The following is a 22,694-nucleotide window of genomic DNA, read 5'->3' on the forward strand; positions in this document are numbered from 1 at the left end:
CTTTTTGAGTAACTGTAACTGTAACATGTTACTTTTCAGAGTTGGTAACTTGTAACAGTAACTAGTTACTTTTTGAGAGACAAAAACTGTAACTGTAATTAGTTACTTTTACAAAGTAACTTTCCCAAACCTGTATAACAATCAGCCAATTCGTGATACCAGGGTGAGTAATAGCGCAAAGCGTTAAGGCGTCGGTCTATATGTATATATATGTATAATATATATGTGTATATTATATATACACGGACACACACAGGCGCACGCATGTACATAGTGTCTTGGAGAAGGTGCGTGCCAGTGGTAATTTTCCCTACTTTTCGAGATAGTGGGAGCCGATTTGTTTCTTAAAAAAAATACAACTCTTAAAGATTCATATATTATTTCTTTGATTTATAAATCGCAAATTTAAAGCAGCTTCGTAATAATAAAATGAAAGGAGAGTTCTCTTTTATATGAATTGAAAATTGAATATATATAATATAAAAATATAATATTTCTTCATACATGATTATATTTTGAATATTCAAGAGAAAAAAAACTGCATAAATACTCTCTGACTTATGTATATTAAAATATTAATTAGAAATTTTTGCATACTATTTTTTCCATTGTTGGATAATAAATTGTTCAAATCCTGAAAAATTTTTCATTAGTTTTTAATCAAATTTTGTAAATGAAGGAAATGAGAAATAAAAATTTCAAGATTTGATTAATATAGTAAATTTTTGTCTCTAATTAATTTCTGTTAATTAATATTATACTTGTATTCCTTTATTCTCATAAAAAGAATATAAAGAATATCTTGTATATAAAAATACTTCGAAACAAGAAAAAATCAATTTTGTCAGAAAGAAATTGTTATATATTGCAGAGAGAAAATTCATTCTTTCAATTTCATATGTTGTGAACATTCATAGCATATGAAATACAAATACGGACATAGTTCTTGTCCTAGTACAACATGTAGAAAAATAGGCACAACGAACTTTTTACGACAATGAGAAAAAATCGACGCAGATTACTCGAAGGTTAAGGTAAAGCTATCGCCAGCCGTGCGCTCCTCTTTCTCCAAACACCCTGTTTATGCGCGCTTATATAAAATAATCGTCATAACTAAGGGGGCGCGTACCCCTCGTCCTCAATATCGCACTGCAGCCCGATCCACATAATCCCGGCGTGGCCGACACCCCGCGGACCGAATTTCTTCGGATAGCAAGCTGTTAAGCAGACAAGCGCATCATATATAGTGAAAGTGTAGAAGCCGAGGCGGGATTTCTCTCTCTCGCGTGCTTCCCATCTTAGTCCCGACTCTGAAAACCCACCCATTGGCGTAGCAGTCACTCTGCAGGGCGCCGCCACCCTGGCCGTAGCCATAACCCTTCGGTCCGAACCTCTTTCCGTAGCATACTGCAGACAATATCGATTAAAGGTTTCACGTCGCCTAACGTTATCTCGTCATGATGGTCAACGACAAAGATGTAATCGTACAGATACACCAATGCAATCTTTCATTTTTATATACAAACTGTTCTGTGTCGTCATACCAGTTTGTCCTATGCATTAAACGCATAATGCAATGCAAAATAATGAAAATTTAATGATGTTTTGATGTACACTTGATTCTAGAATTTCCAGATATTTTTTAGCGACGGTCGATTTAATGAAATCTTGCGGATTTCAGATTCATGTAATGTATTAATGTCACTTTAATATGAATTAGAAAAATATTCCTTGTCTACGTCTCTTTTTTAAAACTATATCTGTTTAAGGCGGAGAAGAGCTAAAAATAAAATTCTTCTTTTCGATTCTCTCACATCAATTCTCTCGGTCTCATAATATTTAATGATCAATATTTTAGTAAATTCATGTGTTATTCAGCGGCTCACATGTGTAAAAAATATCTGCGCATATGTTAAATTATTAATTCTGTATTGCATCTCGCATATCTTGTACATTACATCTTCATTCGCGCGATTCGTACCGTGTCCTCACCTTTGCAATAAATGTCCTTATCAGGACCTTCGCAGCAGTTGACGGAGTCTAATCTTTTCGAGCAGTTGGCACACTTAAAGCATTCCCTGTGCCATTGCTGCACGAAACACAAAAGGATGGGTTAGTCACTAAAAGTTTCGAGGAGAGGCGAAAGTACTATTGTACAATATTATTTTCTTGTACAATCGTTCAGGAGCGTAGACATTAAAAGCTCCTTACAGCCCGCCAAGATATACGTTTCGAGATTCATGTGCAGTAACAACACATAATGCTACTGTAGATCTTTATTCTTCTTTAATATTTATATTGTTCTGATTACTCTTATAAAACTCTTTCTTATAGGCCGGCTTATTAAAAACATCGCTTTTTTTGCAAAAAAAGTATTTTCGTATAGTCTAGTTTTAAATAAAAATAAAGATTAATTTTCTATAACATTTGACAGAAAAAAGAACACGTCAATATTGATGCAATTATAAGAAATAAAATATATATTTTAAATTTTCGACAAAGTATTGCGAATATTTTATAAGCATTAAAAGTTTATAAAACTGAAAGTTTTAAGTTTAAAATAGAAAAATCAAAATTTGTTTTGAGGTCCTATTCTCCATTATTTCTTAATAACATTTTATGATATCTTTATAATAATTAAGTTAAAGTTTTATTGATGAAATTTTGTGTGTCACATTTATAGTCTACTTATTTGTTTGACTAATTTAAAATTTAAAAATCTTAAAAATTTTAATTTTTATTAGAAAATTATTAAATAAAACTTATTACTAAAACTTAATATTAAAACTAACAGCATTTTCACTAATAATATTTTCCGTAATTTGATCTCTCGTATTTATGGTTTCCTGTAATACTTGGAACGGTAATTCTGGAACATGGCGGTCCAGCAATCTAAATTCGCTCGGAACAAATAAACAGCTATTCGTGCGCCTAACAAGAATGAGAAGAAAAAAAATGAAAGCATAGTCGAGTCTTCTTCTGTGATACTTTGCAGCCCTTGTACGTTCGGGGGCTGTTTCCTGGCGGCGCGGAAAGAGTTTATAAATCGATTTTAGTAGGTAACAACAACAGTACAATAATGAACTGAAGTCAGAGCGGAAACGGACGGAGAATGTATAGACAGATAAATAAATACGTTCAAGGAGATGATAATCGTTCAACGTTTGAGAACGTTTCAGAACACAGGACTGTCAGTACGGATGTTTGTACAACAAAATCGAGACAAAATTAAGGTAACTGGCGGAGCCATGAAGGGGATTGCAGATTCTTTAGATGGAAGATACCTCGACAGTATATCTCGCGGTCGGGACCATCGCAATGAAGCGTCGAGTCCAGAGTGCGGCGGCACAATTTGCACTTGAAGCACAGTTTATGGTAAGCCTAATCACAAGAACGAGGATTGACGAAAAACGGCGGTCAAATGAAAACTGACGACGTTATTATCGGTGCTATTCTTGGTGCCGCGACGAATCGTCGAATATCCTACTTCAATTTCCAAATTTCGCTCGTCAGATGGAAAACGCCTTAAGAGAACTTTTTAGTACTTTCCTGAATTCTACAACAGGCGAAGATGTCGAATATTAGAGAATGCGTCCGCGTTAACGTAATTCAAGATTTAAAAATTCTCATGAAGTGGCATATTTTATCGAAAATTTCTACAGAGATGCAATTCTTCTCGTTCAAGGGAGAAGCGAGCGGGAATTGCGTAATTCGAATTCTCGCCGCGCAAAGAAGCGATTTCAAGCGATATACGTCGATGAGTCATGGACGACGAGAAAGATGGATTGCCATCGCCGTTTTCGCGCGCGGATTATCCGGCTGGACCAGATTGTCGGCCAGCAATTAGCCTCCATTTCTCTGGGTTCCGCGCGGCGCTCCTTCTGGTAGCGAGCCATTTTATCGCCGGGTATCGGGCCGGCTAAGATTGGCCGGCCAGTTGGGACGTCGCCAAAATCGTTCTCTGACGAAACCACCGAGAAAGTTTCTGGGCTAGCATCCCCCTCGGTCCACAGAGCGAGTCCTCCTCCCCCTCCCATCTCCCCCTTCTTGCGAGTCCCTCTCCCCCTCCCGCTCCTCTCTGCCGCCGCTATTTTTTTCCTCACATTGTTATGAAATGGAGATTGGATAAGATTACGGGGACGCGTGACGCGGCCCATTACCACGCGTCGCGTGCCGAATTTAGACGCGCGGCAGAGAAGCCACGGAGAAGCGGCGGCTACGCGCCGCGCCGCGTTACCGCAGCTGTTTTGTAACCCGCGCGGCGCATTTTTATCGCGGCGCGGTTCCGTCCAGATTTTCCGAAATACACGTGAGTAAGCGCGACGAGAAGAGGACGCGCCGATTGCGTCAATCTGTCTGTCGCCGCGTCAGCGACCGATTTTATTGCTTTGCGTGCTAAATCGCGCTACAATCCGCGCTATACGAACCGCCCTCGCCCTCGTTGAAATATCCGCGATGCGCGATTCGAGGTTGGCCGCCCACCCACAGGTATCGCCTGCAGCGCGCACCTGAATAAGGCCGTGATTCGAGAGGAATATGTACGAAAGGCTATTTTCGATTTCTATTATCTACCGAAAACAGATGCAAAATCAGTTGAGGAATTAATTGAGAAGAACAAATAAAAATCATATTCTCGTGTTTTGACTTACGGATTAAAAGTTAATTGCGAATCTAATTATGTAAAATTTATCGTTCTGTAGAATTGATCCCTACAATATCTCGAAACTCGCATGCTTTCTATCAACCATCTCCAATGAGTAAAAGATTAATAGTCTACTCAACGTATCCGAAAGATTAATGGAAGAACTGTATAGTTGATGTTTGACTGAGATATGTCGATTCTCGTTTAATCTCTAAAATCGCGTGAGCGAACGATCAGTCGAAGCACCAAGGAGACGCAAGACTTCTATCTCGTTGTGCATTTAACGCTAAATACAGCCAATGCAATTGCTACACGTCAGTGATGTTCGAACAATTAAACTTTAATGTGTTAATAAGGATTTCTTAATTAATTATTTGCCGGTATCTCTATTCTTGTCGCATTTAGTGTTAAATGCACGCCTGTCTCTTGAATGGAACTCACCCTTCCTCGGGCCAACATCTGCTCGGCGGCGTAAACGTACCCTCCGCAGCGAGGACATCCCTCTCCCTCCGGTGCCTTGGCGATAACCCGCGGCTCGAGAATTGCGTTCGAACCTCGCGAAAATTCACCCCTAAAAATACAAATCATATTAAAATTCACCAACCAATAAAGTTTATATATTATCATAAAGTTCAGAGGTAAAACGAATTACTTTATTTGATATCACTTTTATAATTTATATTTATAATACTTCTTTCGTGAATTATTATAAATAGCATTTTATAGGATTAATTGAGACGATATCTATTAATAATTAATTCGTTTTATCTCATGATTTGATGTTCAAATGTAAGCATCGAATGTAAAAGCCATTAAACACAGAAGCGTACAGATAAAGGAATGAGATCAAACAGTGAAATTGATGGCTCACATGTAAAATAATAGCTATAATAATTATAAAATAAAAGTATAGTAACTGTGGAACAATTGTCGAATAATTAATTGGAATTAGATTTTTTGAAGTAATACAGATTTTTCAACTCAAGATTATATTAAACACTTAAGGAATTCGAATCTAAAAATCTAAAGTATGTTTTTCGAAACTGATTTAAATATATTACAGAGAGATGTACAAGAAAAAAATTGAGAAGAAAAAATGGAAAAGAAACTGAAGCTATATACAAGGGCAATTTAAAATATATGCAAGTGACAAAAATATTTTTGCTATTAAAACAAAAATATAATTATCAAGTATTATTAATTACTAATAAGTATTAATAAGTATTAATAACTAATTATCAGATAATTTATAAGATTATCAGAATTGATATCATTCAATCGTCGATCAAGAGCATCAATGAAATACTTTGCAGGGAAATAAAAAACGTGAGGTATGTATTATGTATATAAATTGAGGAAATTATTGAAATACATATTGCGATCCTTCAATTCCATGTCTGAACACTATATCAGTCTGTAAGAACAAATAGCGCTATCAAGACACCTAATTCCGACGAATTCTTCGAATAATCGAAGAGGAAATAATGTTTTGTTTTAAAATATCCAAAATTTTCAGCATTTTGATCGTAAAGTAAATAGAAAATTTAAATACACGGATAATATCTGTGTAGACAAAATGCTTAGTTTCCATTTGATAATCCAGAAAAATATTATATTGCTAGCCTTGCGAAAAATCAAATTTTCTTAATTTCATCTACAATGTTCTCAGAATATCGCGTATAACAGTACTTATATCAAATGTAGACTTCAAACTTATCTAAATTTTCCAAACTCCGAAATGTACTGCAACCAAATTTTATGTAAGGTCAAAACTTTTTGTTTCGATTATTTTATTAACAGTTAATATCTTGCATTATATCTGATTTTCAGTTGGAGACATCGAAGAAACCTACGTCGGATTTCGATAAGGCCGGGAAATAACATAAACATAAATAAATACATCAAATAACATTATGGATTAGTTTGTTAGGCAAGTGTTAGTCAATGTTAGTTAGCGTAATTTTTCCCCTTCGCAACCACGGTACGTGGCTTCCGCCGAGCCCCGAGAGAGGAGAGCCGAGAAGCAAACCGTACGGCATAATTTGTATCAACGAATAATATATGTCAAAAGAGAACAGGAGAGATAGACGGAGAGAGAAAGAGAAAGAGAGAGAGAGAGAGAGAGAGAGAGAGAGAAAGGGACGGGGAAAAGGGGAATATAGTGCCGCCGTGTCGGGTACAGTGTGGAGAGCCTGTGCGCGCGTACGCACGCATCCGTACCGTGAGGTGGAACATTATCGACATAGTGAGGTGACACCGATCGTCCCTGTCTTCCTTGTAGCGCGACAATTGCGCCGCTGAGATGGGTTTTATATTACGGTATATATAGTATATACAGCGGAACACATGAACGGTGCAGATGCACATGCACTTATCACGATTGGTTGTTGGATTCGTCCCGTCGGTCCAGAACGATCCAAAAGCGAAGTGGACACAGTGTGTGCTTGATCGCATTATGTGTCAAACTTAATAAAAGAGAAATATATATACTTATTATATTATATATGTTAAGAAATCTTGAATAAAGTGTTAAAATAGAGTTGTGATTCTTAAGGTATGAGTAATAATAGGATAGGTATAGCCAACACATTTTTTTATTTATACAAAGTTCTTTAATTGACTTGCATGTATCTGATTGAATATCTTCTCCCTGCTATCTTTAAAATTAAATAAAGCTTATTCAATTAAATTAAATTTTAATGAAGCTTAATTCAGTCGAAAATGAAATCATTTTCTTTTCGATAATTTTTAATTTGACTTGTAGTGTGAAAATATATCTTAATTAATATAAATTAAATATATCTTAAAATATTTATTAAGGGATAATTCTCTCCGTATAAAGTTCAACGAAAAGGTAGACAGGGAATCTGAGGTATCCTAATTCAGATACACAGAGCACGACAAGTTCATTTGCACCAGACTGTGAACGCGCTATACAAAATCAAGACTAGAGATATAAAGATATATCTAGCTAGATATAAAGGTTCATCTCAATGGCATTATCATCGCGCTACTTCGCAACGTTATCTCGTTGTCGAAAGAACGGTGTTGATCGCCGTTATCTCATTATATCGACATAGTACGCGAATACACTAACACGCACGCGGGCACGCACGCACGTACACGCACGCACGCGCCAGCACCCACGCAAGTATAAGTTAAGGTATTAGCGAGATTATAAGATTAGAGGTGGTGCGAGAGAGGCCATGCAGGAGAGCTACGTGTATAAAAGCTACAAAAAAGAAAAAGAAGCTGCTTCGTCACGCGGTGAAAAAGAAAAAAAAAAGGAGAGAGAAAGAAAGAGACAGCGAGATAAGAGAGAAAGAAAGAGAGAGAGAGAGAGACAGAGGCGCAATTTGACTCGATGCTCACCATTCTCGTACTCGGTATTTTCTCTTTATCACGCAGCTCGTACTATGTGATAAAGTAACAACGGTATATTGTTCAATGGTTGCCTCCGGTTGGCTCGTGCTCGGCGGGGCTGGCGGGAGCGGGGTGTGTCGTGTGTTTCTTTTCTCTTATTTTCGTTTTCGTATAAACATTTGTATATACATTTTTTTTCCTCATTTTCGTACAAGCTTCGTCTCCTTCCTTGGCGAAAGGGCCTTGAAGGCAGGACGACGAAGGGCCGAGGATGCGAGTTTCGTACGCAAAGGCTCGCCGTCACAGAAACAGAGGGAGAAACGTGCAGAGGGTGACAATGCACGCTTCAACAATCTACTTCCGTGGATTCAGACAGTCGCGTGTCGTTCAGTTCCGGTCAAAATCACGGTCAAGTCACGTGTATTGAAAACGTAATCTCCGAGGGTTCGCACTTTGCACTCTGCTACGGATGCACGAAAATAATATTTCCATATTTACTCGCGATAATGACACAATAATTTATTTTCATTCATAGCACGTTCAAATCTCAACTTATCGAATTTATCCATATATCAATTTCTGATTACTGAATTCAAAATAGACTCGCGCGGTAATTTGCATCGATTTCGCAACTTTGACCGGACTCAACGGTATGACTCCGTTTCTGCATCTTTGAAAGATATGCACGTCACTCGTACATTGATCTGTCTACACACTGAAAGGTAATGGGGAAACGTGTGTTATATTCGTTAATGAAAGACACGCTTGGTTTTGTTTTGTTTCCAGTTTTATCTTTCCCTTTTTTCCACTTTTAATGGCACTTAATACAGATGGTACAAATGATCCTATAAACTAGCGTAAGTATTCGCATAGAAGAAAAAAAAATAAATGGAAAAAGAAGAAGAAAGAAAAGAGAGAGAGAGAGAAAGAGAGAAAGAGAGAGAGAGAGAGAGAGAACAATTCAATCGATCGGACGTGACGAGGTTGGCCAGTCACACCGGGAGACGATGAGGAAACGGATTCGGGGAAAAGGATTAAAATTTAAACGTGGACTCGACTAAAATTTTGAACCGTCGTTCGCACGATGATGCACGACGGTGATACGACAAGTAAGGTCAGGTAAGGACGGATCTTTTTCGAAGAGGACAGAGAAACATGCGATGACATACTCGCCTACGGTAATGACAGACTCCAAAGGTGGGAATAGAACAGTCTGGTCCTAAGGGACCGTCTAGATTCAACTATCGGGACACAAAGGACCGTCTAGATCTAATTTTTACGAGGGAGAAAAACAAAAAGGAAACCGAGGCGGACGAGATTCTCTCTTCGTCATGCATCGGGAACTTGAAAAAGGGGGGAGGGGGTAGGGAGGGGAAGTAAGGAGGAAACGTAGAAAAACGCGGTTCACTCTGTCGGACACGCTGTACACGTATACGCGGCGTAAGACGCGTGTTCTCCGGTATCCTGGAAGTTTGTGCAGGCAGCCGGCTTCTTCCGAGCGTTGCTGGAGGCGCGATTGACCAAGAGAAGAATCATGCCGATGGATCACAGGGCATTTGTGTACGACGGTTGGTCGGTTGGTCGGTCGATTTTTCAGTTTCGCGCACGTGGAGGGTGTCTTTACGTGGAAAGGGTAGAACAACAGAGATGCTTCCGACGTGGGGCCACGTTGGTAGTGGTATGCTACTCAGGAATAAGGGAAGAAGAGAGGGTGTCGAGGGTCGAGGTTGACGGGCGACGGCAGATGCACTCACTCGTTCTTCGCTTGAAGATGCTCGCCTTGGTCCATGGACAGGCAGCCAGCTCCGCCACCGAAGCCGTAGCCCTTAGGGCCGAACTTGCGGCCGTGGCAGACTTTGCAAAACAGCTCGCCCTCGTGCTCGGTGCAGTTTGTCGAGTCGAGCGGTTTGCCGCAAAGACCTGCAACACACGGTCGTCGTCCGTCGTTGGAGATTACGGCGCTTCCTGCTGGTTGTACTCGAGTGTGTCGAGGTGTTGTAAAGTACGGGTTACCGTAAACTGTACTGTGCTATCTTTGGATATATACTTGATGATAATGATTTGACTTATTTTTTAATTCTGCGAATTATTGAAGTGTACTCTCTAAATTTTTTCGAATGACTTTTTACTCTTTTGGAGTGAAATTCACTCCAGAAAATTTAGAGGTATATAATGAGCTTTGTAATGTTTTCACTGCATTTCTTTATCGAAAAATGGCTCGTAGAGTATAAAATATTGTATCTCTAAATGTAAATATTGAAGTGCTATTATCTTTCATAAAAAAATATGTTACATATTTTCTAAAATTTTACATTTATAATTATATATAATATATACATATATATATATATGTGTGTGTGTAATTGTATTTACATATATATTACGTATACACACGCCATACACAGTAAAATTTATTGCAGAGTAAATTTATTGCACAGTAAAATGAAACTAAGTGTTATTACAATAAATATTTCCAAAATACTTTACTGTAATAACTTTAAGTGACATCATAAGTTGACTTATAATTCATTTCTCCAAATTCACGCTTTCTAGGAAATAGTTATTATGTATGCATATTTTCAAGATATGGCAATTCGACGGTGAGATTATTGTGAATTGTTATTCACATATCGGTCATTGCACCCGAAAGCATTACCGGACAGTCGACAATTGATTTTGGCCAACCCGCAGGCCCGATTACATCGCGACAGGCTATTCGAGCATAAAATGTATTTTAAACCAGTCTAAAAATAGGAAACTCGATAATGCCTTCCGTAAAGGAATTATTCGGCCATTCTTACAGAATATCATAGAAAAGCGTACTATTCAAATTCAGATGAAAAGATAAGTTTTAAACCAATTTAGAAAAATTAAGGATTTCATATATAGCTTTTATTAATAAATTCTTCATAGATAAAATTAAACTTCTCAAAAAATATCGCAGTCTTAAATTTATTCTGACTAATTTTAACAGCGATTGCCCAAGAATGCGCTATTTCGATTTATGCTGTTTTTATCATAAAAAATTACAACTGGCACAAATACCATTTTTACATAAAAATTAAATTAACTATATGTATAAATTATAAAAGTTCTTTGCAAACAAGCTCACAAAAATGTACCTGTATTGTATCTGTATTGTTTTCACGACAAATGCTTTTACTCTCTTCATATATATATATAATAGAATTAAATATATATTATCTACATTAAAAATTTTGTGTATGTAAATATTATACATATCTTTTCCTTTTAAGTTACAAAATATGTTACAAAATAAGTTACACCGATTCTTCTGTTATATAGTTTCTGTTTCAAAGTATTGATTCATATTGTACTGATGTAAATAAAACAGCACTTGTTTGCATTCTATTTCCAAATTACAAAATTATGTTTGTTTACTCACCGCACTTGAAGCACGTTTTGTGCCATTTCAGTCCACCGGCAACTCGTTCTTCTGCGGCGTAAACGGATTTGCCACATTTAGGGCATTTTGGATGTTCCACGGGCTTGAAAGGCATCTTTATACTGAAAAGAAAACTCTCCGTTATCGTTCGTATTTTATTGCACCGCGGATATTAGTCGTAAAACTATTCATCGTCATGTCAAGTCAAGAAATTATTGTAGTTTTCAATTATTACTTTTTATTGTTGCACAACCGAAAAAATAAAGTAATCCTCTGGTAATTATTTTATAACGCTATTATAATTAAAAATATATTATTGTCTTTATCTAAAAATAACTTTTATTCTTTTTAAAAAATATCGTGTTGAAAAATCAGAATGAAAGCACCACACTATTTGATCGCGAAGATACTTTCTAAAAAAAATTCATAATTTTGTAATCAAATAAATTCGCAATCAAATTCAGCATCTTTATTAATATCGAGAGGAATCATCGCCGGTACGGTAACCCATTTCGGTTACCTAACCGCGGTCGCTTACGAGGACGTAAACAATCCGCGTTTTCCGTCTGACTCGTCGGCAACCAGTTCTATTTTTGTAGCCAGCTTAAAGCGTGCGCACGGTTGAGCAAATGGATAGGGAACGAATGTATAGAAAGGGGGATAAAAGTATATCACGCGCGATAGAGAGCATGGAACAAAAATCTACAGACGTGTGGCAAACATGTAAATAAAAACGCTTGTTTTTCGCTTTACATAAAGAAAATTTTAATAACTCGATTCGGATATTTAAAAAATTGAATATGTTTTCTGAATTCTGAAACACTAATAGAGTAATAGAGTAAAGAAATTAGAAGAAAAAATTAAAGAGAAAATATGTTTGAAATTGTTTAAAGTTTAAATATCAATAATTTAATTTATTAGACAAGAGAATAAAAGATTTTCCAGATTTTTTTTCAAATTACAAATTAAGCTAAGAATACATAAATAATGAGAGGATGTTGATGAATTTGCTGTACAAATTTGTACGATTTGTAGACTTTGTAAGAAAATAGTATTATATACATTTGTTATTATAATATTATTTATTATTTTAAAAAATTTTGATAACTTTCGATAACAATGCAAAGTAGAAAATTTTAATTATTTAAAATAGATGTTTACGCCCACCGCGTAAATTACTGTTGCCGAAAGTGCAGAAGTAAACGGCTGATTGACTGCACGCTTGTTGCAATGAGAGGAGTGACGGTATCTGGCATGAACATTAATGGTTGTGCGTAATAGCGTTTGGCAGTGCTAGTTAATCATATATCTATAGCAATGACATTTCGTTTTAATGGCATATAAATGTAATAGCAATAGTAATAATAAGCAAAAATAATAATATTGTATATTTGGCACAAAGTCGTATATCTAAATTCTAATGCACATCAATATCTTTAAAAATTAAATAATAAATATAATTATAATAATAGAAGTAATAGACATAAGAATAAACTAATTATTTTAAATATATTGTTATTTAATAGTATTTGCGGTACACTAAAATGTATGTATTCTTTCTACATATTTTATAATGCATAATTTAAAAAATCTGGTTTTTTATTCTCATGTTTTTTTTTCTTCTACCTAAACAGTTAACCACACGTCAAAAATAGCTTAAATTATTAAATACTTAAATTATTTTCATTATTATATAATTGTCGTACGCGTTATATTATATATCACATTGTAAGAATTTAATTTTTAAATGCAAAAAAAGTGTATGGATATTATTTCATGTATAATAAAAATACAAATCTATGTGATAGTGAAAATGTTAGACGACTGTCGAATGTGCTATGTTATATCACTTACAATGAAAAAGTAGAGTTGGAAAAGTAGAGCTATACTACTTTTTCACTTAAGCATGAAATTTATTTTACAATATTTTCGAATATTTTATAATATTATCTTTATTTTCCAGTTTTAACTGAAGTTCTTATTTATTGTTAGATATAATAATTAATTATGAAATATTATTTTTAGATATACGTATAAAAGAAATAATATAAATAGGAATTTAAATATATATATATCTATTTATCACATACATTGTGTTTGTGAAATTAATTATTTAAAATACATCATAAGAAAATTAGATTGATTATTAATAAATAACTTAAGGTAGATTCAAGATATTACGATATAACTTTTAACGGTTGAAAAGCATTGAAAAGTAAGTTAATTTCATATTTATCCAAAAAATAATATCATCTATGTATATGCGCGCGGGTCAACAGGCTTAGCAGCAAAGCCATTTTATACTAGGGTCAGTCTTCTTTTGCCTTGCTCTATATATATATAGAGTCAAATTAAACAAAATTTGACAAAAATCGTTTTATAAAACACTAAATATATGTATGTATATATATATATATACATACATATATTTAGTGTTTTGTAAAACAATTTTTATCAAATTTTGTTTAATTTAAAGATAATTAAAGCAACACAAAATAAGCCGTTAATGAAATGCTCCAGTAGCCGCGTAAAAACAATACATCTGCTATAACTGTCACTAATTCTAATTAATATTAATAATAATCAATTTTTAATTAAATAATTAAATAATATTTTAATTATCTTGAAAGGTTAATTTATTCTTTATTTTATATCTATGAATGATTATGTTTCGGAATATGTATGCCGTAACGCGTTTCAGCTGCACAAATTCGCTTTGTTACTACTGACAGTAGTATCCGGTAACGATATGACACGCCAGTAGTAGCGGTCGTAATAGAGGCTACAGTAGTAACAGACGGCATCGCGCGGCACGCTAAGGAGAAAGAGACCGGAAGAAAGAGAGAGAGAGAGAGAGCGAGAGAGAACGCGGGCGATTCTATATCCGTGCAGACGCGTGCAGGCGAGTCCGCGAAGCCGTATTAGGGAAGGCGCTAAGTTCTCCACGATAGCAGTCTCCTCGTTTTACCCCTACCGTTCAATCGCATGCATATTCGTGGATGGAATGCGCGGTAACCTAACGCGTGTCCTGTCACGCCGATAGGGCTGCAAAAGTGTCCCTACGTGCGTCGAAGTGTTACGTTACATGCGAAAATATAAAAACCAACACTAACGCTAATTCAAAAAATTTATAAGATTTATAAAGTTTTAAGATCCATTATTTACATTATAAATATCTTTCAGTTTTACGTATAATTTATATACATTATACAACATAATTAATTATTGTATAATACATGTCTCGCTAATGTATTTGTATAAATTTGGTATAATTAAATTACAGCTTAAAATGTACAAATTTTAGAAATTTACATAACCTATTTAAATACAATATAATGCAATGTTATCATCGAAACTTTCATTATTAAAACTTAAATTTTATATGTTGTATTTATATTTGCATATATTATTAGCGATATTAAAAATATACAATATACATTGAACTATGAACTGCACAATCTTTGCTCAAAGGAAATTTTAAACATAAAAAATTAGGAATGTCTAACCATTCCTAATTTCCATTTCAACAATTTCTTAAATTGAAATGAGTCATATATGATTGAAAACATGCGCAATATTCTGACGAGAGCTATAATTAAATGGAAAATATGTATAATAATGATATGAAACGGCCAAGAACAGAAAGCAATTGTATAGCGATGTGGTAAGTGTTGGCACTAACAAACGTGGTGTGAATCATCGACTTGATAATTATCATAAATTCTAATTTTACAAAATATTTGAACTTTACATTTGTAAAAAAGCAGATAATTTACCAAGTGAAACATTGCTTTTATTATTTTATCTTATTTTTTAAGAAAGTTTATCAAATAAATTGTGATATTTTTTTATATATTCTTATATACTTAATATGTCTGAGATGTATACAAGATGCATAAATTTTGTATGCATATTTCGGCTTTATTTCTGAAGTTCCGTTACAATCAATTATTTAAGAAACTCTTACTTAACAATTTATGCAATAATTTTAATTTTAATTAAATAATAATTTTTTATACACATACATTCTATTGTCCAATTAATGTAATTATTTTAGAAAGAAGTGCATTTTCAATAATATAATTTATTACCACACACACACACACACACACACACACACACACACAGAGTCAGAATAAATAATTTTTCTCGATAAAAAGTAATTTAATTTAGCTTTGTAAATATCTAAAAATATTATCATAGTATTGTGTTTCGAGTTAGTTTACTAAATCATGTTTGGATAGTGTAAGTAAACGGATGGAACTGAAAATCCTAAAAGTAGCTCATGCTACAAAGAAATCCTAGCATCCCGATGACTTGCATGACGATATTAATAATTTTGGTCATTAATATACGTATAAGCATTTTAGATGAAACGTTATTATCTCATGTTACATCACGACCTGAACGAAGGAAACAAAATTATCACGATACACGAGAATCTCCATCCTCCTATGCCTGCGCATTACTCTTCGAATATTAGCTTGTTAAGTATAATAACGTCCAAATTAACTGTTGAAATTATAGAAGAAATTAAGGTCTTTCCTTATTTATAACAAATTAACGATACGTATAACGTATTCTTAAACATCGCTAACTTCCTTTTATCGCGTTAAACATATATATAACTAATAATCTTTTAATATATTCGTTGGAAAATCCATGTTCTTATCTAGCCTTGCATTTTGCAATTAACTATCAGCTTGCAAGTAATGTGTTATAATGATTTTAATCAAATAAGCATCGGAACCATTTGATTAATTGCACTCGCTCTACATGATATCTTCGTTGATTTTATTTGATAATTTAATTTGATTAGCCAGTCGACGCGAGACTGTTTCAGTAACTATTAATAGCGGGCAGAAATGCGTGCGTATTTTTAAAACTAACGAGGTTGGTAACTCGAATACATGTGACAATAATAACTTTTATGATTGTGTGGCACGCAGCTTTATTTTATGTAAAATTTATTTAAAGTTACTGAGTATTGCAAATATTGCTTATGGTCTATGTTAAAGTTTTAATAAAAAGTTTATGTTAATTGCGTTTTAAATATTTATTCCTTATAGAGAAGTATCGTTGATATTATTTATAAATTTATATAATCCACTAGAACTTGTTAAATTTGATCAACTGAAATTCATGTATTACATATATAGGTATTATAATTAAAAGTAGAAGATTTAATTTTTGCATATAAAATTTGATAATAGGGTAACTGTCCCTATTAGTGTGCCCTGTACCTATTAGTGTGCTTTTATATTTAAATAAGTCATAAAAATAAACCGATACAAATATATAGACAAAGTATTTTTTTATTAAGTTAATATGTATTAACTTTCTAAAAAAAATACTTTGTCTATTTATTTGTACCAGTTTAGTTTTATAACTTATTTAAATATAAAAGCACACTAATAGGGACAGTTACCCTATTCCACTATTTTTATTCCTTCATCTTCCTTCAACGTCTCACGATCAGTGGGCAAATCGGCGAATAGCTTGATTTGTCAATTTTATTAATACCTCGTATGTCTAATTATAACGTAATATAGAATCTATGTTCAGTAATCGTGGCTCTATTTTAATGCCTCTGCACGAGATTAGATATTAAAGTCATTAGATTTTGCAGCATGCCATATTCATGTTAGACAGCACAGACATTCCTTGCCCTGTCCATCTATGCGATTCGCCAATTACCGTTAAATCTTAACTTCGTTTATATTATTAAACAGCGATGTAAGATGTTTTACTTCAAATTCGAAATTGGCTTTCGACGGAATCGTCAAAATCCTTCAACATATAAAAATATATCCTCGCTAAAATCTTCTCGACTTGATAAGATTAATTCACTCATTTACGTACATTTGAAATACATTTTTTCTTTTCCTCCTTTTTTTACTTTTTTTTGTTTTAATAAGTTAAAAATGCACTAATTTCAAATAAAAAAAATGTTGTATAATTTATAAAAATAATAGTTATTTTCTAAAATTCAAAATTATTTGAGACTCAAATTGTTTAATCAAGAAGTTTATCAATTTTATCAAGAGAGACTAGCAATTTAGCCGTATGGGTAAATTGGCAAATTTGTTATTTTATTAATAATTAATAATAATTCCATAAAGATAAATCTTCATTAAATATTTGTATAAAATAAATAGAAAATCAAGATTGTTGAACTATACAATTTGACACATTTGTAATATAATTACTGTCCAAGAAAGATCTTCACCCGACTAAAGTGATCTTTATAAAGAGTCCCGGAAATTATCTGCGATATGACAATTCACCCACAGTAGCTGACCTGATGTACGTGCGCTCGATGAATATCTTTCATGGCACTCATATGAATCTCAGTACTTCATCAGAAGGAGACACACGAGGAAAACAGACAAATCACGAGGCTGAGGTAATTCACGCTTGCAATAATTCTAAACGTGCACTTCTTCGAGCGATACAGATGTTTGTGTATTGTCGTTGATGTCGTCGGTATATATTGCGGCATCGATCGATGCAGCTAATTGTAAGAAGAGTATCGTCATCGATAGCAGTACAGAGGTGTCTGATATAGTAGTAGCAGTAGTAGTATAGTATACGTATCCGCCACACTGTTATCTCTTGGTACTCACCACTAATCGATCGTAGTCGCGCGAGAAAAAGAAAAGAACAGATAGAGAGAAAGACGAAGAAAGAGAGAAAGAGAGAGAGAGAGAGGAGAATTCGAGTAAGTGGATTACAAAACACCGAGCACTCTACACCGCACTAATACTGGATTCGAATGACTATGCTCGCGTCGGGAGCGTCCTAGTCATAGCCCCCCAGGCTTTGCACACGGCACGTGTGCATTGGGAACGTCAATGCTGTTGATGATGCTGCGCCGCCGGTGGCGGTGACGGCGAAAGGGGATTCTTTGCTGAAGGAAGATCCAGGACTTTGGGCCGAAATCATCTTCACGAGTTTGACGCACATGTCAAAACAAGTCTAACAATAAATTTCTGAAAATAAAACACTTCGAAATTTAATTAATTTTTAATTATAATCTGACAAGTTCCGATATCTTTTATTATTTGTGAATCTATATTATGTCTTTATATTTCGTTTATTTTTTGTAATAAACGTATTTATTTAATTTTTTTAATTTTTCAATAATAGTTGATTCAATTTTCTTTTCGATTACTACATGTTACTGCATGTTATTTTATTATATATCATATTTTATATTAAGATTTAATAAAATTTTTATTTATAAATTTTGCAATATCTAATATCTATTTATAAATATTAATATTATTGAATAAACTTTCCAAAACTTGACTATTTGTATATAACTAATTTAATTATTTAAATTTGAAATAGCTTAATTAAAAATATCTTACTAATTAATGTATCTATCTTATTATATATATATCTTATTAATTAATGACTATAATAATATTAATATTTACTGTGTATTCTATTCACTTAATAACAAATATAAAATTAAAAACAGATAATAAATAGGTATTATCAAAAATTGAAATCCATCATTTATTTTAAGATAAAAGAAAGAACTAACATTCTCTTCATGGTTTAAAAAAAAAAAAAAATTTTAAAGATAGATAAGAGTAAAAGTCTAATAAAAAATAAGAAAGAAAACATATAAAAAGTTATATGTTTTCGAGAATAAATACATTATTTTTCCTTGTTCAAATCAACGAAAGTATTAATGACTTTTTGTTTTGAAAAAAAATTCTCATTCAAATACAAAATTTGAAATGCAAATACAAAATTCTCATTTGTGTTATATCTTAGAATGACATTAATTACTGTAAAATGTTACAGAATTGAGAAAAAGGTCATAATACATAAATAGTATGACAAATTATAATATATTTCAGTAGCTGGCATGTCACAGAACTCTCAACATATCGAACATGACCTGTCTGCAAAAAGAAGCAACAGAAATGCCTCGCAGTCTAGTGAGTAACACTTACATATATCATAGATTAGTAGTACGTTATATTTATCCACGACAATATTAAAAGTGAATCATTGTTGCGATATTATTATTTTTATTTGGGCAAGATTAATTCGAGAACATTTTAAATAATGAAAGGTTTACTAACGAATGTTATATAAGTAAACCCGAAAATATATATATTTTGAAGACAATCCTGGATTACGAATTATATATATCATAAAAAAAACAAAATTTATTTTACATTTCCTTTGTTTAGCTACTTTTTTCTAGAAAGTCAAGAATATTTTAAAATAAACATTATAGCGCTGAAAAAATGTTTTGATTATACAAGATGTATTAACATCAAGATGTTCGGTGGAATATATTTTGATGAGACCAAATAAAATTTCTGGTCATAATTGAATTTGATATTTTGTAGCTAGAACATTTGATAGATTATGAGTCCTTAATTATAAGAACTTGATTAGTACTTTCGATCAGGTCCATAAAATTTTTAGTAAACAGTCCCAGTAGATGTTTCTTTGATTAAAGAATTATGCTGACCTAATTAAATAAATTTAGTATCATTATTAGAAGAAGTTCTGAAATATTTAATTGGAAAAAATTAATCAAGCTCATCTAGTAATTTTTAAAAGAAATTTGATTCATTTTTCAACAGACATACTGGTTAAATTTACCGCAGATTTCCAATTCATGCAACTAAATTTTTTGTTTAATGAAGAAATTTCAATTTTTCACACACGCATTATTATTTCTCAGACTAAAATTCTCGATGTTAAAATCTTTGAGATTAAATTTTGGATTTTTTTCTTTATAATTGATACGCACGATATTACTAAAAGTTATTAAAATTGAAATAATGTATGCAGATATAGTGCTTAAAATAGGATGTATATAATATTTATGCACCGAGAAAGCTATATTATATTAAAATACATGTTTGAACATTACAAGATCCACTTTAGAAAATGCAAATCTCCGCGGATTCATGACGGAAAATTCCGCCTTGAGGATTACGTACGGTCGAGGCGGAAAGTAAAAATATATCGAAGAGGGCAAACGCGAAGAATTTCGAAGGGTATAACCTACAGTTAGTGAAACATAGCAAAAATATGCGGAGCTGTCATTTAAACGACTCCCACATGCTTTTTTCTATAAATATCCTCGACTTTATAAATATAATTTTAACAAGTGTTAATTATTATTATACTGATGATTGAATTTTACAAAATATGATGGACAATTATTGTAGATATGTAGAGTTTTCGTGTAAAAGCCAATAAACTTTTTATTAAATTTTAATTTATGTTACACTAAAACGGAATTATTTTTTTATGCTATTATGTTCTACATAATTCCTATCATACATTTTATCTCTTTGCATTTTTTATTACAAAATAATTTCCCTAATTTTTTCGTGTTATTTGCTACATTAAATTGTGTTGCATTGTCAATGCGCAGACATCGAGATAACTTATTTTAAATATTTGTAAAGAATTTTTAATTAAGATAATTATCAAAGTTAAGCAAAATGATCGATGCACGCTTTAAAATTTAATTCAACAATTGTCGAACAATGATAAACCGCAGGTATTTTTTTGCAATCCATCGTGCTTAGGAATCTTCAACCGACCTACAAATCCTCGGCTAACGGGTATTTTCCGCGTTCCCGAACACCCTCGTTTCGACCGCGGGATTCCTCATTTCGACGTGGAGAGTGCGCGAGAGTGGTAGTGCACGAGGGGATCGCGATCTCTCGCCTTTTCGCAACGAGGCACCGCCACCGTGCCTCGGTGAGAGCGCCGTGGTAAGAAGCCGCGCGCGGCCACACACTCATCGTCTAATAATAATATCTTACTCAAATTTCTATTTTTAGGAAGATATACGTGTGCGCGCACGTGCCTTTATGTAAAAGGCCCAAGTATATGGTTACGCACGCGCCTACGTGCGGGTTGCGCTTACGGTTATGAAGACGACGACGACGACGACGACGACGACGTTTCGAATTATTATTGCATACCCGGCGGAATGTAATGTCTGTCGTGGATCTAACAATGTAACAGTCAGATGAATAACACAGAGTGGCACCGTTAAAAACTCACATGATACAGCAAACCTTCAGAGTCCTTAAGAATAATATATAATAAAATTTTTATGTTAAGTTTTATCCCATAGTTGCAATTTTAAACTGCATTTAGGATAAGTGGATATGTTATTATAACTATTGAATCGAATACGGTAATTTTTTATAACAATTAATATTAATAATTTTTTTATTGTCTATTGTATAATCCCTTTTAGCAAGTGATATATACTTTGTAAAATTTACATATAATATAATGCAAGCAAAAGTGCATTATCTCCATCTTGTGAAAAGCATTAAACTGCAAACTTATTTTTCCTTTTAGTATATTAATACAAAATGTTCTATGTGTCGAAATACTAAAATTACAAGTCTTATAAAAAGAAATTAAAGTAGGCAAAGAGGTAATGTTACATGTAAACTTTTTGAAGGTCATTTTCGACGATGTTAAGATACAGCCTGCGATTCTCTTTGAATTTTTTAACTATAGAAATGGCATCGTTTTAAAGAAATTCAGAAGGAATCACAAGCATTAGTGCAGGTCATTGCGAGAAGGATTTCCAGGAAGTGCTTCAGCAGTGGCGGAATTGCTGGAATTAATGTGTCAATGAATTGAATTACTTCGAGGGTGATAGTGACCAATAGAACTTATGGTGCATTTTGAATTTTTTATAGTGTCAGTATTTGTAAATCGTACATCAACATTTTTTTTTCAAAATTTGTAATTTTAATATCTAGATATTAAACGTCATATATTAAACATAGAATATTTAAAATTAAAAATAAAAAAATGTTATGAGAGAGAGAAAGAGAGAAATTATGATTTTGACGTTTTATTATAAAGATTTATGTCTCAAGATCAAATTAAATATAAAAAATTTATGCTCAAGATTTTATACAATATTACATGTTGTACTGTACGCAAAACTAATTAAAAAAATAAAAATAGAAAAAGTCTAAATGTACTAAAAAAATTTATTTGTCGCTTTAATAAATAATTTATTAATTAATTTATTGCACAATGTTTTTACATACGCCGCGGCGTATACATCTATAAAGCGCCTGCATGAGTACGATCGTATCTCACTTTTCTCTCTCCTTCAGCGCGCTCCCGAAACGTTGCGTTAAACCGTTTCTGTTATCCCGCTAACTCGAATTTACTCGCCTAGCAGGCGGTGCTCGTTATTCGCTAAGCTTGACAAGTTTACGCGCCGCGGACTATTTGCTCGCGAAAGTAAACTGC

The 22,694-nt window shown here is 33.4% G+C and overlaps 2 protein-coding genes and 1 long non-coding RNA gene across 3 annotated transcripts; 1 reads left to right on the forward strand and 2 right to left on the reverse strand.

Moving 5' to 3' along the window:
• Positions 1-1,118: 1,118 nt before the first annotated feature.
• Positions 1,119-5,165, reverse strand: LOC105456652 (muscle LIM protein Mlp84B-like). Its single transcript, XM_011700855.1, has 5 exons — positions 5,084-5,165; positions 3,285-3,381; positions 1,993-2,089; positions 1,323-1,407; positions 1,119-1,217 (listed from the first exon to the last, which is right to left on the reverse strand). Exons 2-5 carry the CDS (start codon positions 3,312-3,314, stop codon positions 1,139-1,141), a joined length of 291 nt encoding a protein of 96 aa, XP_011699157.1. The 5' UTR covers positions 3,315-3,381; positions 5,084-5,165; the 3' UTR covers positions 1,119-1,138.
• A 3,609-nt stretch (positions 5,166-8,774) lies between these two features.
• Positions 8,775-18,216, reverse strand: LOC105456651 (muscle LIM protein 1-like). Its single transcript, XM_011700854.1, has 3 exons — positions 18,038-18,216; positions 11,412-11,533; positions 8,775-9,925 (listed from the first exon to the last, which is right to left on the reverse strand). Exons 2-3 carry the CDS (start codon positions 11,524-11,526, stop codon positions 9,756-9,758), a joined length of 285 nt encoding a protein of 94 aa, XP_011699156.1. The 5' UTR covers positions 11,527-11,533; positions 18,038-18,216; the 3' UTR covers positions 8,775-9,755.
• Positions 18,217-21,005: 2,789 nt separating this feature from the next.
• Positions 21,006-21,747, forward strand: LOC105456653. The gene is made up of 2 exons (XR_975276.1): positions 21,006-21,175; positions 21,245-21,747. It is a non-coding gene; the product is annotated as an uncharacterized LOC105456653 (long non-coding RNA).
• The last annotated feature ends 947 nt before the right edge of the window (positions 21,748-22,694 follow it).

The sequence above is a fragment of the Wasmannia auropunctata genome, unplaced genomic scaffold (genome assembly GCF_000956235.1).
Source record: "Wasmannia auropunctata unplaced genomic scaffold, wasmannia.A_1.0 LD335601.1, whole genome shotgun sequence".
In the NCBI taxonomy this organism is placed as follows: Eukaryota; Metazoa; Arthropoda; class Insecta; order Hymenoptera; family Formicidae; genus Wasmannia; species Wasmannia auropunctata.

Excerpts from the sequence above, each read along its gene's own strand:
- LOC105456651 (XM_011700854.1), bottom strand. The coding sequence starts at position 11,526 with ATGCCTTTCAAGCCCGTGGAACATCCAAAATGCCCTAAATGTGGCAAA. Across the intron at positions 9,926-11,411 it reads CAAAACGTGCTTCAAGTGCG|GTCTTTGCGGCAAACCGCTC; the intron begins GTGAGTAAACAA and ends CGTGTGTTGCAG.
- LOC105456652 (XM_011700855.1), bottom strand. The coding sequence starts at position 3,314 with ATGGTCCCGACCGCGAGATATACTGTCGAG. Across the intron at positions 1,408-1,992 it reads TAAGGACATTTATTGCAAAG|TATGCTACGGAAAGAGGTTC; the intron begins GTGAGGACACGG and ends TATTGTCTGCAG. Across the intron at positions 1,218-1,322 it reads AGTGACTGCTACGCCAATGG|CTTGCTATCCGAAGAAATTC; the intron begins GTGGGTTTTCAG and ends TCTGCTTAACAG.